Source organism: Carcharodon carcharias, chromosome 1, assembly GCF_017639515.1.
Source record: "Carcharodon carcharias isolate sCarCar2 chromosome 1, sCarCar2.pri, whole genome shotgun sequence".
NCBI classification, from domain to species: Eukaryota; Metazoa; Chordata; class Chondrichthyes; order Lamniformes; family Lamnidae; genus Carcharodon; species Carcharodon carcharias.
In genome coordinates this window covers 213,359,328-213,374,021 of record NC_054467.1, presented here as the reverse complement: position 1 = coordinate 213,374,021, position 14,694 = coordinate 213,359,328, and the positions used below count along the sequence as shown (strand labels likewise).

Below are 14,694 nucleotides of genomic sequence, written 5' to 3'. Positions count from 1 at the left end.
TCAAACTCACTATCATTGATACTGGACCAAAAAACCCAAAGGAGAAAAGTGGTATTGCTTTAAGTGTCTAGTAAATTTCTAAACAAACAAGAAACAACATCTAAAACATTATCTGCTATAATAAGCTAGTAAAAGTTTCAATGGTTCTTGGATCAATAAGACCATGTGCTGAGTTGAAGCTTTTGAAACTCAACCAATCATTCATAATGAAACAGCCGTTATAATAAAAACTTACAGCTCTACTGACAGAATAGATATCCCTTTCCATTTCAAAGCGGAGTGCCTGTCAATCAATGGAGGGGGAGCAAGTGCAGACCATTTTTTCTACCTTCCCAACCAGGGTTTTTTAAATAGCCAGATTTGCCAGTCCAATTAAATAAGGGTACAAAACTTGACATCAGAGGACTTTCTTACATTCTTGACTGCATTATAGTACTTTCTCCAATAGAAAAGTATTGCGATGCATGTGAAAAATTGCACAATGCTGGTCACTGTAAAGGTCAACTTACCTTTGCAGGACAGATCCCTCTGAAGAATCACTGCTTTAAAAACACATTTACATTACAATACAGCACCTAATAGTCACACTTGAGGATGTCAAAACATGTTACACTTACCTTTCAGAATGTTCCTGACTTCTCAGTTGGGTTTCCATCTTCACAAATTCTCAAACCTGCCATGCTTTTAATGGGTTTCTAAATACCTCACACCACCAGACGAAAATGGAGTGAGGGAGGAAATCCAATTTTCTTCCCCCATTTAAAATGAGTGTCCTGTCCTCAGAGGGGACGGGTATGTGTTTTGCACAATAAGTTTTCCCGACCCTCAAAATGGTGAGAGGAAATTGGCGCAGAGTCGGTAATGTGCAGTAAGATTGGATTTCTTCCAAACAAAAAACCCATTCGCACACCAAAATGCACCTCCATACCCAGACAAAAACTTGGCTTTGGTCTCAGTAAAAGTGACCCTGAAGCCTTTAGGGAACGAAGCCTGCCATCCATTCCCAATCTGGCCTATGGTTCCACCCCAATCTGGTTGACTATTAACTGTACTCTGAAGTAGCATAGCAAGACACACAATTGTCTCAAACTGCTTGCCATGATTTAAGAAGGAGGCCCACCAGCACCTTCACTAGAAAGTTGAAGACGGCCAATAAAAGCTGGTCCTGCCACCCATGACCACATCTGAGAATAAATAAAAATAGAGTATTTTTAGGTTTGTCATTAATTACACAAAGGTATGAAAACATCTTTCAAGGCCTTAGTTTTTTTCCGTTGAGTTGAAAAGTGCTAAGCCTCATTAAAATCATCACCAAAGCAGATTTCTGTTGTTGCTGTGTGCGTTTTGGGAGAATGAGCTAATTGTGCTGCTCCTGCATTTTGAGCACATGCAGACTGGATGTAACACTTTGCACTGTGTATTGGCATCATGATGTAACTATGGAGAGAATAGAAGAACATGTGTTTGATGATTTCATGATGTTATCACAACCACATGCTACTACCACAAAGTGTAGCATGTTTACTGAGCCCAGGAGACTAGTGTCACTTGGGAAGATTCACTTTAAGAAAAGTTTTCCCAGTGGGTAATCTGACGTTGGCAAGATGTTGATTCTTGCTACAGCACATGGTGACTGAAAGTCCGATATAAAATCAGCTCAAGTCAATAAGTGGAGAAAACATGTATTTTAATGTATTTTAACCTTTTCTTCCATTTAATAAAACTTTCTGAGTCTAGTTTCTTATCAAATGCATTGGGCAAAATTTCCTGCCCACCAGGCGGGCGGGTCCAACCCAATCTCCAGCGGACGGGGAGCCGATCCCCACTGGAGGAGCGGGCCCTGCCACCATTTTAAGTGGGCGGGCCAATTAAGGCCCACCCAGCATGACGCCCGGTGGGAAGCGCTATGCGCTTCCTGTGTGGGTGGGGGGGGAATTCCCCAAATGCGAGAGTGCGCTCTTTCACGCATGTGCACAAAAGAGCACACATCTCCCTGAGGCTAAGTGCTGCCTCAGGGAGATCGCTGACAGCTGTATAAACATTAAAAATAGAGAAAAAAATAAATCCTTAACATGTCCCCCTCATGTGACAATGTCACATGAAATGGGACATGTTAATAAATTTCACTAAAACTTTATTAAAGTTTTTTAAACCCTACATGAAACCTCATCCTGCCGGTGGATGAGATTTCATGTTTCTTCTAGTTGCCGCTGGGGCTCCTGGCCTACCCACCAGCCTTAAGGTTGGATGGGCAGGTCCTTTAATTGTTTTAATTATCCTGTCAATGGCCTCAATTGGCCATTGACAGGTCGGCGGGCGCACAGCTGATTTCGCTGTGCCTCCGCCTACCTGAAGATTTAAATGGGACGGGATGATGTCAGGGGTTCCCCCAACATCATCCCGCGTCATTTTGCGCATCGACGAGTGAGCCCCACCCCCTGCTCACCGACAGCAAAATTCAGCCCATTGTGTTCAGATCAGCCTGGTCTTCTTTAGGGGCAGTCAAATAAAGTCTGCAATACCTGGATGTATAAAGAAAATATTGATAGTTAGGATTGCCATTTTGATTAGGGATAGTGAAGTTGACATATTCCTGGATATTTCATTAGATGGCCTCCCCCTTGCCACACCCACAACCAATTGCCCTAAACAGTCAAACAGCATTTTCCTTTCCTACCTCCAATATTTTTTTCACTAATAAGTGCAAAATATGCAAAGAAGATGAAAGCAGCAGATAATATTCTAAGGGTCGACAATCAAATCCTGTGTCAAAATCCTGGAACTCCCTTCCTAACAGCACTGTGGGTGAACCTACACCACACAGACTGCAGCGATTCAAGAAGGCAGCTCACCACCACCTTCTCGAAAGCAATTAAGGAAGGGCAATAAATGCTGGTCTAGCCAGCGATGCCCACATCCCATAAATGAATAATTAACAAAAACAATATCCCTTGAACATTAGAAAACTAAGTAAATTAGAATGTTACATGATGTTTTAGATCAGAGATACAGAATTGTGGCAGACAAGGGATCTGGGGAAATGTCTTAAGTTGTTGTGCCTTTCACCTTCGATTTCAAAATGGATGCTATTTAGTCTCCTCTCAATGATGAGCTTGTCTAGGGGTCAATTGCCATCTAGCTTCGTGAGATCTGGAAAAAGATGAAACAGCTTATCAACTTAGAAGTGAAGAGTATGTTCTCTCCTTTGTCCCTGATCCTCTTGGGGTATTAAGGGTTAGAGAACCAAGGTGGTAAGTGGAGTTAAGATACAGATCAGCTAAAGTCTAATTGAATGGTGGATGCTTTCTTCCCTCCTATTCTTCCTTTCCTTTGCTGTGTTTCTCTTCCCCCAAGTCCCTCGCCTTATGTCAAGTGTTTCTCATTAGCAACGCTTTCATCCTCTCAACCTTCTCTGCCCTAAGGAGAACAATTCCAGCTTTTCCAATCTATCCACATAACAATATTCCCGGAAGGTTGAGAGGAGATCTGACAGGGGTGCTCAAAAATCATGGGGGGTCCGGACAGAATTAGGGAGAATCCATTGGTGGTGGGTTCAAGAACCAGAGGACATCAGCTTCTCCAATCTGTCTGCTAAACTGACGACCCTCATCCCTGCAACCATTCTCGTCAATCTTTTTTGCACCCTCTCTTAATATCTTTACGTCCTTCCAAAAGTGTAGTGCCTACAATTGAACATAATACCCCAATTGAGGCCAAACCAGTTTTATACAGATTTATCAGAACTTTCTTGCTTTTGTACTCTATGCCTCTGTTTACAAAGCCTAGGATCCCATATGCTTTATTAACCAATTTCTCAGCCTGTCCTGTCACCATCAATGATTTGTTTACAAATGCCCTCAGGTCCCTCAGCTCCTGCACCCGTTTTAGAATTGTAACCTTTATTTCATATTGCCCCTCCTCGATCTTTCTACCAGAATGATTCACTTCACATTTAAGACTTAAATAAATACTCAGCAACTGCTTACAGTCAGCTGCTTCCCTGGTGCTGCCTTTATTTTATACGGAGGTTAAGTTTAAGTTTATTGTGAAACTCAGAACGTTTTAATATTATTATCCCTTGTTAATTTTAACTTTATCCCCTAGATCTGATTAATTAATTGAACACTAATTGTAATTATATGATAAATTATCCAATTGGCTTTAGTTTTCAAACTAATTAATTGTTCATATCTTTCCTTATAATTGATTAATTTTAATTAAATTAAAATTAAACCACAAGTATACTAATATACTCAGCTCACAGGACTCCTTGACCTGTGGTGTCACTTGGCAATTATTTTCCTCTTGCTCAGTTCAGACGCATACCAGAGAGATGACTCCCCACACCTCCCACTGCCCCCACGCTGCTGACCTCCTCTGTTAACACAGACACCCCAACGGCCTCCTCTTTTACAACTGACCTCCACCCTTGTTGGCTTTCTCATATACGCCGAATCTGCCTCCTCCCCCCCACCCCCACCCCCCAGCTGGTGTCCTCATTTACACTGCCTTCCCTTCCGGCCCCCACTTTTAGTCAGCCCTTCCCATCTAGCCTTTTTTACACTGCTCCACTCTGCTTCCAGCTCCCCCCACTTTTCTGCTGGTATTTTAGGGGCAGTTTTGTGCTTTAGGCCCATGCTCACTGGGACCTGGATTGAGATTGTCCAAATTTATCTGACATAGAAACCGCGATCAGACAGCAGAGATACAGCTGGAACGTGAATTCATATAGCAACTTTAACTTAAAAAATTGTCCCAAGGCACTTCACAGGAGTATCAAAGGAGTATGACACTGAGCTGCATAAGGAGATATTGGGCTGGATTTTCACCCTTGAGATGGATGGCAGGAGTTGGGAAATTTCCCGGCTCGGCGCACCCACCTCAGGGGTAAGTTCCTGCAAAGCGGGATTTTGGTTCCAGGGTAGTGGATACTAACTGGGGTGGGGCATGCCGCCTCTACAAACAGTGCAGAGGCAGCCACAAGGGCTGCCAGGTGCGGAGATGGGCTGTTTAAAAGGCTTGCCTCGGTGCTCTGAATCTTCACTCCAGTCACAAAATCAGTAAAGTCAGCCCTCTGGCCCTCACCCCCTCACCTCCCACACACTGCCCATGCCAACTCATGCCACCTCATAACCCCCACCCAATGGTTCCTCATACTCTCCATGCTAACCTATGCCTCTCCGCCCAACCCCAATGGCCCCTCGTACCCTCCATGCTTTCAATGCCCCTCTACCCAACCCCAGTGGCCACTCATACATTCCATGCCAACCTATGGAACTTCATTGCCCGTTTACCCAGTATACATTCTGCACAGAACCAATAAACCCTATAGTAACAATGTCATGTGTGAAAAAGCTTTAAAAAAATCATTCATTCATAACTTTTTACAAAAATCTTCTTATGGCCCTATTAAAGTGTCAACCAGACCTCTAAATTATTCAACAGCAGAAACTGTAAGCAGTTGACACCTCTTTATCTTGTGTAAATAAACAATTGAGCAATTGAGAAAGAGACCTAAGAGAGAAAGCTGTCAATGAAGTAATGTTTTCTCTTGGGTGCAGCTGTCTCAACTGAATAATGGATGTCATCCAAAAATGCATAATGAGGCTTGGCTGAGGTCAGTGAACACAGGGGTGATGGGTGAACTGTACTTGGTGCGAGATAGGACATGGACAGCAGAGCTTTGGATGGCCTCTAGCTTACAGAGGGTAGAATATGGGAGACCAGCAAGGAGTGGATTAGAATAGTGAAGTCTAAAGGTAACAAAGACATGGATGAAGGTTTCAAAAGTGGATGAACTGAGGTTAAGGTGGAGCGGGCCAAAGTTAGAGGTAATATGCGGTTTTAGTGATGGTGCCAACACAATTGGAGGCGTATCTCAGGGTCAGACATGATCCAGAGGTTGCATACAGACAGGTTCAGCCTTAGATAGTTGCTAATGAGAAGGGTTGAGTTAGTATCCCTGCACAAGATAACAGCTTGAATTTTAAAGAAATTTATTCTTTTACTTCAGTTTATGGCACATTAATCTTATACATATGCAATTTATTCCTTCTGCCCTGGCTTTACACCATCTACTCCTACATCCATATTATTGATTTTTAGAATTTCTAGGTGATTTAATCACCTAATTCTCATCTTCACATCTGACCTTGATTGAAGAGTATTTTGGCCAACTTTACATACAAATTGCATTGAAACACTCCCCCCACCCCCATCTTCTTACACTGGTCTTTGAGTTGGAGCTAGGCCATTTCAGAATAAAATCAGGAAGCCTACCCTTGTTCCTATGTTCCCAATGCCCTGCACTTCTGCAGGTGGTCACTTATGTGCGGGTGCAATTCTACAAAACTAACAGATTGGAGGTTGTCCTACACATTATTCTGTGAGTTTAGGTCGTAAAGACTGGTTGACGTTGTCTGCTGTTCACTAAGACACACCTTCAAGAAGGGAGCACTTGATGGCACTCAGATGCAGGATTCCTGGCCAGTATTTCCCTACTCTTGTTGGTGGCATTGAGGAGGCTAGCTGTAGTACCACAGCACCCCCCGGCTGATATTTGCTTCTTGAACACAGCAATAATGAACCTGGAATCTTTCCAGTTTGCGTGGCACCTGAGCTTATGACCTTCCCATTTCATGGTTGGACATTGGGAAGGTCTCACAGTTTTAATTACGTTGAGAAATTTAAACTTAGGTGAGGAATTTGTTGGTAGAGCAAATCAAAATGGCACTTTTGTCAGCACAAGTGTTTCACCCCAATAAGCATTTAGTTTAATGGAACTGGTAACAAATTTAACTTTCTCATTGAATTTCCATCAAAGAGTAATTACTGTGCTGTTTGGTTTCCAAACACCAACATATCAGTTCATAGGTTGATCTATTAGTTTGCCACCTTAAGTTTCTGCATTTGGAGCACATCATTACTCTGATTATTAATGAACAGTGTGCTTTTGCCAGCAACATTTAATTTTTATTTGCTGCACACACAAAGTTTATCACTTCTTCAGTTATATCACATTCATCTTAAATGAGTGGAATATTCATCTGTCAGCATGTGGGCAGCTGCTTTTGGCTGTAATCGAAACTTTGTTTGGATTGAGGATATTGAGGTTGGCTGTACACAGGCAGTGCAGTTTTTGGGGCAGTTTACCTAAAATGGTAAAAATGGAGCAACTCGGATGATATGGGATGAAGAAAACCACTGTTTGTTTGAAAAAGGGACATTCATTTTTTGATTCTTTTATCTCTTCATGTCACAATGTCCGACCAAGAAGGTAACTTGCTATGGGATCTCTGCTAATGCCATTCTTCAGCTGGTTGCCAGCGTTGGAGTGGAGCAGGGCAATGCCGGGTGACTTAGCATCTCATTCTACTACCTAACTTCCTGTGCTTTTCCTTTACAAGCGAGTACTTTTGTCTTTTCAGCTGAGATGAGAAATTTTCGGCTGCCATTGGCACTGGATGTATTTGGTGGCAGGAGCGGACAATAAAGGCCAAAAATCGGCTTTATGCTATCGTAGAACCAATTTGCGATCGTCTGCTCTGCCCATCAATGGCAGGCCGCATTTCCCTTTGTTCAACGCCGGGAACTTAATTTTAATCCATTTGCATCTCATCGCTGTGTCTGCACGCCAGAATCATCCTCCCGTATCGGCATGACCTCAGAATGGTGTGATCTACGACTGCCTTTAAAAGGCATGCACCTGGCGAGTTGAACTTCGAGGAGAACTCGGAGGTGAGTGTACGCAGCCTTGTGCAGCGCTCTTAAGGATCGCCCGTAGGACAGCAAGGAAGAGGTGCCACACATTCGGGGCGGGTGGGGGGGGGTGGGGGCGCACAGGCAAGTAGCTTTCTTTCGGTTGGCTTTTGGTGCAGTGCCGGGGCATGGGCTCCATTGCGGGTGGGCTCGGCGGGGGGGTGGGGCAAGGCAGCACTAACTGATGGAAGTACACAAGCACATGCCGGGGTAGGTGGGGTGCAGGAGGTGAGGGGGAGGGAAGCGTCCATGCATTTGGAAAAGCTTGTCAAAAGTGAGCATTCTTCCACAGCTGAGATCGTTCAGCTGCAGCTCTCATGACATTCTTGGAGTCAGACCCCTGAAGCATTTCTGCCCACTCAAGCAATGAAAAAGCATGAAAGTGCCACCAAATGCTCCAGAACTTTTCACCCCTCAGGCGCTGACTGCAAATTAGTGTGCATTTTAGTGGGCTTCAGAACAACTGGATGACTGGGCAAGTTGTAGAATCTCCTTGTGAAAGATGGCCATGGCGCATTCACTGGTGGAGGCGCTCACAGTCCCTTCCAATGTCTTGGATCAGTGTCCCTCATGGTTCAAGCTAGCAGTGCAATCTTGCAGTGTGGGTTAGGAGAATGCCTGCACCTGAGCTGAGAACAGTCCAGTGGGCCAAGCTACCAATTGGATAAGTGGAGTGGGGCAGACGAGGGTGGAGTTTCGGACTGCCATGAAGCGCACTATACACTGGCCATCCAGGTGGTGGCCAGCATTCTCTGGCATGGGTGAAGGGGCTTTGAGATGCAGCCGGAGCCTGAGATTTAACTAAGAGAGGTCCGTAGGAGACATATGCTAACCCACCTGTCTCTTTCTTTAGTCCTGAAGGAAGAGAACATCGGGATCATCAGGATCAGGAGGGCAGTCCTGACATCCTCACCTTGCATCTATGAACATTTGACTCCTGTGTGGCTGATGGCAAAGCACATACCCTCAGTGCTCAGCCTCATGTCATGGTGACACAGTGGAGGCCCTAATAGTCACTCGATTCCAGGAGGATGATGACGATATGCAGTGAGGACACTCCATAGATCTTCACATAGCCTCTGAGAATGTCTGACTCCTGTCTTGCTGAGGACAGCTCACTTGCTCTGTGTTCATTGTCATATCATAGAGACGCAGCCTTGAAACTTCAAGGACACATGATCCTTTGGCAGCCTTCAGCACCTGAGCCCTTTAGGAGCACACCGTCACTGGACACAGATGCTGAAGAAATGGGGGGCCAACCTCACCTCAAAGCTGCTGAGAGCACACACAGAGAATGATGGAACTCTGTGACACCTGCCTAGCAGCAATGACAAGCACCAACAAGGTGCAGGCATCAGTAATGTGTCCAGTGAGTGTGAAGGTTCACTTTGGTCTGAAGGTTACAGACTGCACAGGGAAGAGGCCCTGGACAGAGACGCCTGCTTTTATCTTGTGCAGGAACCAAGGTTTCACATCTGAGTGACATGAACACTGCTCATCATAACAAGGAGCCATAGACAAGGAGAAATCCTAGGGAGATTATTTACAATAGTAAACTTTATGTACAAGTGAATAACACCCATGCCCACAAGATGCAACTACATCTTCTTAACCTTCCTAATCCTGTCACTCGATCTTGGTGCTCCCCCGACATCCACAGTGGAGGTGGAGGCAGCCTGCTGACTGCTACACCCTGTCTGTGATTACCTTGGAGGGTGTCCTCTGGAGGGCTCCGACCTGCTTTGGGTTTGCTGCTGTGGGCCAGGTGCACCCTCCTTAGCCTGTGGAGCTGGAGATTATAGGCTCACAAGTAGAGGGGATTTGGATCAACCAGACATTTGCACAATCACATGGGTTGTTCACCCCGGGGTGTTGAGCTGCTATGGGTGCCAAGGGCTCCTGGCTGACTCCTTGAAGAGAAGGGGAAGCTGGAGTGAGATCGAGCTGCCCTGTACCCATCCCGCGTTGACACTGTTGGAGGCCAACAATGGCATCAGACACGGAGTTCAGCTCATGCAGCAGTGCAGGACCAATGTCCAGGACCAAGGTCTCCATGCTGGCCACCATCCTGCCAGTGTTGACCTCAGTGCATCAGCATGACAGCGTGAACACCTCGGACCTAAGACAGACTGACTCATCCATTGTCCCTGGCAATCTGAGGAGGGCACCGAACATCCCTTCCTGGTGTTCCCATGATTGTCTTTGTAGTTCCAACAATTGATTGAGGACTGAATCCAGAGGCTCATTACCTGATTTGGACTCAGCAGATTCCTTGCCTCCAGCAGTCCCCCGAGTGCCGGCGACCTTGGATGTCCCTGCCTCTGCCTGCCGTGGAACAGATTGTGTGCGGTGCTCATCAGATTGTGATCCCGAGCCTGCTCTACATCTAGGCCCCACCAGAGTTGTGTGTTGCTGTGCTGGAGGGTGACGCTGTGACAGGTCTTCCTACGGTGCTGCCCTCAGGGTCCTCATCCTGGGTGCTCTCAGTGCTGGAGTCGGGGTCAAGGTTGCCTGAGGGCGATGTGGCAGGTATGCCTAGGACAGAAAGTGGAAATTATTCGTGCTTGGCAGCCATGTTATACAAAGAACCACGGACTCAAAGTAGTGTTGACAGAGGGATGATGTGGTGCAGGATCCTCATGTGGATGCTTGCTGCTGAGCTCACCATTGACGCAGGAACGATTCACGTCCTCTCCGACTAGCTCCAACGCATGACTCTTGAGCAGAGTGAAGACCTTGACACCACCCCTGGTCTGGGACCTCTCCCATTCTGCGTGATCTTGTCCTGCATAAAGACAGATGGAGGGAGTGTGAACAAGGCACATGCCAGGCCAAATGAGAAGGATGCCAGGTCTGCATGTATGCTGAATGGAGCCATAGACTGGCTGAGGAGGTGATCTCCAGAGGAGATGAGCCCAGATGGAGATGTGAAGGTGTGTGTGAGAGACTGAGTGATCGTGTCCCTTAAGCTGGCAGTGAGTGAGATGCCAGTGAATGTGTGATGGGCTTGTGAGTGGGTGAGTTGAGAGTGATGAGATGGTTACCTTACCCTGGCGGCACTGATGAGATAATTCCTTCTTTTTCTGCACTGGATGGCCGACCTCTTATGTGCAGCATTGGCACTGACCACCTCTGCCATCACCTCCCAAGCCAGAGTGGTGAGACTGATGAGCCTCCTATGGCCAGCGCAGGGGTAGGGGACATTGCAGTGGGTCTCCATGGCATCCAAAGGCATCCCAGGGATGCATCACTAAATCAGGGGACTGTACTGTTCTTGGCTTTTGGGGCCATGTCTTCGCTGGAGCAGTCCTAGGCTGCAAACTTTGAGAACTGTGGGCACAGGTGCAATGCCTAGACTGAGGAAGCGGTGAGGTAACTGTGTGACGGGAAAATTGGAGGTTGCCCGCCAGCAAGATGGCGTGTATCCTGTGACTGCATAATTTATGAGGCAGAAAGCAGACGATATGGCACGAAAACCCATCATTGCGGCCAACGGGTAAAATGTCGTTTCTCACGCACTTAATGCAATTCTGGGATGATTCCACCCCCAGTCTGTGAATTTGCAGGTACACCGGGGCAGCAATTTGTATAGCGCAGCTGGACTTGAATCGATTCCCGGGGGTAGACAAGGCGGCTTTCTTCATTGATATCATTGAGAAATGCAGCACAGGCCGCGGCTCACACGCTGCTTGTTCTGGTGAATCAAGGCGAGGCTGCTAGTGGCGCTACACGAGTGAATTTCTTCCCCCACTTTGTCTATATGTTCTTGTAGCTGCTTTGGAAGATCTTGTTAACTTTCCTGATATAGATCCAATGTTTTCTACACATTCGGCACATTTTCAATACCTCTATTAATTTTGTTCTGTTTGCCAGCAAGCTGGTAATTCTGATATATTAATTTATACAGATTAGTTATTCTGTATTATATTTTGAGAAACGGTATTACGTTGACCTGCATCTGAGAGAATTGTTATGTGTATTGTTTTCCTGTTTGAGGTTTCAAAGCCCTTAAAGGGGAAGAAAAATCTTCGAGGCATTTTTTTCTCTAAACAACTCCCTAAAAGTCCATTAAAAAATAAAACATGTATATAATATTCCTTGACAGTTTTAAAAAGAGACAAGCTTTCCACTCCTAATGGAGACCTGTCATGCCATGTTCCATTGTTCCAATGATGACATGAATTAATGAGAGGAGCCTATGCACTAATCTGACGTAAGGAATCATCGAATGATACGGCCTAGAAGAGGCCATTCAGCCTATTGTGCCTATGCACAATGGATTGAATTCTACGATGTTCTACTGGATAGGTGTGTAGCATGCAAAAATCCTCGGCTTTGCTTCCTCTTGAATTGTACAAATTAGTTAATTGAATAGAACCTCATATATATAGTTTGGGGAGTGCTTTGTCAGCTCCAGGAGCACCATGGGCTGAATCGTCCAGTCGGTGTGCGGGGGTGAGCCAGACATGCCGACGCGCGGTGACATCGGGCATGCGCCCCGACGTCATCGCATGTCATTTCAATATTTGGTTCAGCAGGCGCGTGCCGGAGGCAGCTGAGCGCCCGTCAAACTGTCAAAGGCCTATCAAGGCCATTAAAAAAGTAATTAAAATTGTTAAGAACGCTGCCCGTCCAACCTTAAGGTTGGCAGGCAGGTGAAGAGCCCAAAAGGCCTTCGCGTTTTTCAGGAAACCCCACCCATGGGTGGGATGAGGCTTCCTGAAGCTTTTATAAAATAATGAAATAAATTTTACCAACTTCACAAACGTGTCCCAGCTCATGTGGCACTGTTACATGAGGGAACATGTTTAAATAAATTTTTACTTTATTTATTAAAAAGTTTTATAATGCATTCAACCTCCCTGAGGCAGTTCCATGCCTCAGGGAGATTGCTGCGCTCTTTCACACGCATGCACCCACCATAGGAAAAATCCCCCCCCCCCCCATTTTTATTTAATTTGATAAGTTTCTTTTTTTAAGTTTTATTTCTGTTACAGTGCCCCATCAGGTGCTGTCACCCCTCTCATTAGTTTATTTTATTGATTATGGATTTTCTTAAAAGAGCATATATATAACTTGGAATTGTTATAAAATACGTTTTTTGAAAAAAGGCACCAAGGGAAGCTGTGGTTTGACAAAATTAATAGCAATTTATAGAACGTATAATGGATTGTCTAGTAATGCTTTGTTAAGAGAAACTATTTAATAAATCTGTAAATGGCATTAACCAAGGTCTTAGGATAGATTGTTCCTTGACCCTCTCACTTAGGAAATTTTCTGAAGCTAAAGGAACACTTAAAGGAGAAGAAACAGCATTTTGCATGGGTTAAAAATATTAAAAATAATAGCAGAACTAACCCATAATATTTGGAGTTTAAAATAACAGATACTTTCTGGATCCTGACCTGCAGTGAATTTAGAAGTTGTAAATTTACTGGTAATTGTCCACAGCTATGCATATTAAATTAGGATTTTTTTATTCTTTTGTGGGATGTGGGTATCACTAGCAAGGCCAGCATTTGCTGTCCAGCCCTAATTGCTCTTGAACTGAGTGGCTTGCTGGGCAATTTCAGAGGACAGCTAAGAGTCAAACACATTGCTGTGGGTTTGGAGTTACATGTAGGCCAGATCAGGTAAGGATGGAAGATTTCCTTCCCTAAAGGACGTTAGTGAACCTGAGTGATTTTTACAATTGCTGGTAGTTGCCGTGGTCACCATTACTGACATTAGCTTCGTAATTGCGTTTAAATTCCACCAGCAATCATGATGGGATTTGAACCCATGACCAAGAGCATTAGCCTAGGCCTCTGAATTATTACCATTCTGATATTACCATTATGCCACTGCCTCCCCCAATTATGGCCATAGGTAAGAGTATTGTTCTTTTTCAATTGCCATAGTGATGTTGAAGTGTATACTTATTCTATCGAATGCTTGTTCTACCTTTGATCAGAAAATGCCAATGCACTGTCCCAAAGGTTGGTTTAGTTGCTGTTCATTTTAAGAGGAAAATCGATAGCAATGGTTATGAGGTGTGATGTTTCCTTTTGATCACAGCAAATGAAGAAGCACCCATGTCGTCAATGTGAGAAATCCTTCAGCTCTTCGCACAGTCTCTGCCGGCACAATCGCATCAAGCATAAAGGCATCAGGAAAGTGTACACATGCTGGTAAGTACAGTTGTAAAGTGGAACTTTACTGCGTTGAAAATATGATCCCTTTCTTAGAGGTGAAGAAATCCATGAGTTCTTAATATTTTGTCAGCTGTGGACAGAGAGAGAGTGGACATGAATAGTTTAAGCAGAAGGCTAATTGAAGAGAAAAAGAGCTTGGGTTAGCTTTACCCACTCCCTTGAATTATCCTCGAGTAATCAACATGTCTTATAGAGGAGAGCTAAACCCAGTAGATATCTGGGGATGGATGCTTATGTGAGGCACATTCCAGTTTACTCTCCAGGAACTTGAGGGAGCAAAGATGAGGCTGCAACAGGAGAAATGAATGAGGTTGAAAAATGGAGGATTTGCTGGCGTTGAGAAGGAGTGGGTGAGCAAATTAAAGTCTCCAGAGATATTGTGGTCAAAGGCTAAGCACTACAGGGTTTAAGAGTGCAATTGTAATGACTTGGAGATGTTGTTTCCTCCAGAGATGGATTCAAAAGAAAGTAGGTTAAGGGAATGCAAGTGGTGATGATTAAAAGGAAATGGTGCGAGATAGGTAGTCTTATTGATGATTGAAATCCTGAGAGTGGAGAGGCTAAGTGGTTACAAGCAAAATTTATGGGGAGGGAGAGGCTCTATCACTCTGTACTGCTTTCCCCCATTCTTTCTCCTCCTTGCTCTATTTCTGCCATCCATTCCTCCTCATTTCAGCCTTTCCCCCTTGACTAATTCCCTATTTTTACCTTTCAGTTTGTCTCTCTAACTATGAGAGATAAG

At 44.8% G+C, this 14,694-nt stretch overlaps 1 protein-coding gene across 8 annotated transcripts in view; it reads left to right on the top strand.

Moving 5' to 3' along the window:
• The window catches only part of znf532 (zinc finger protein 532), a 195,147-nt gene that overhangs the window by 142,699 nt on the left and 37,754 nt on the right, over nucleotides 1-14,694 (top strand). For all 8 annotated transcript variants that reach the window (XM_041185665.1, XM_041185715.1, XM_041185655.1 and 5 more), the window contains one exon: nucleotides 13,816-13,928. In XM_041185665.1, the coding sequence (XP_041041599.1) occupies nucleotides 13,816-13,928 (113 nt within the window). The remainder of the gene's footprint in view (nucleotides 1-13,815; nucleotides 13,929-14,694) is intronic.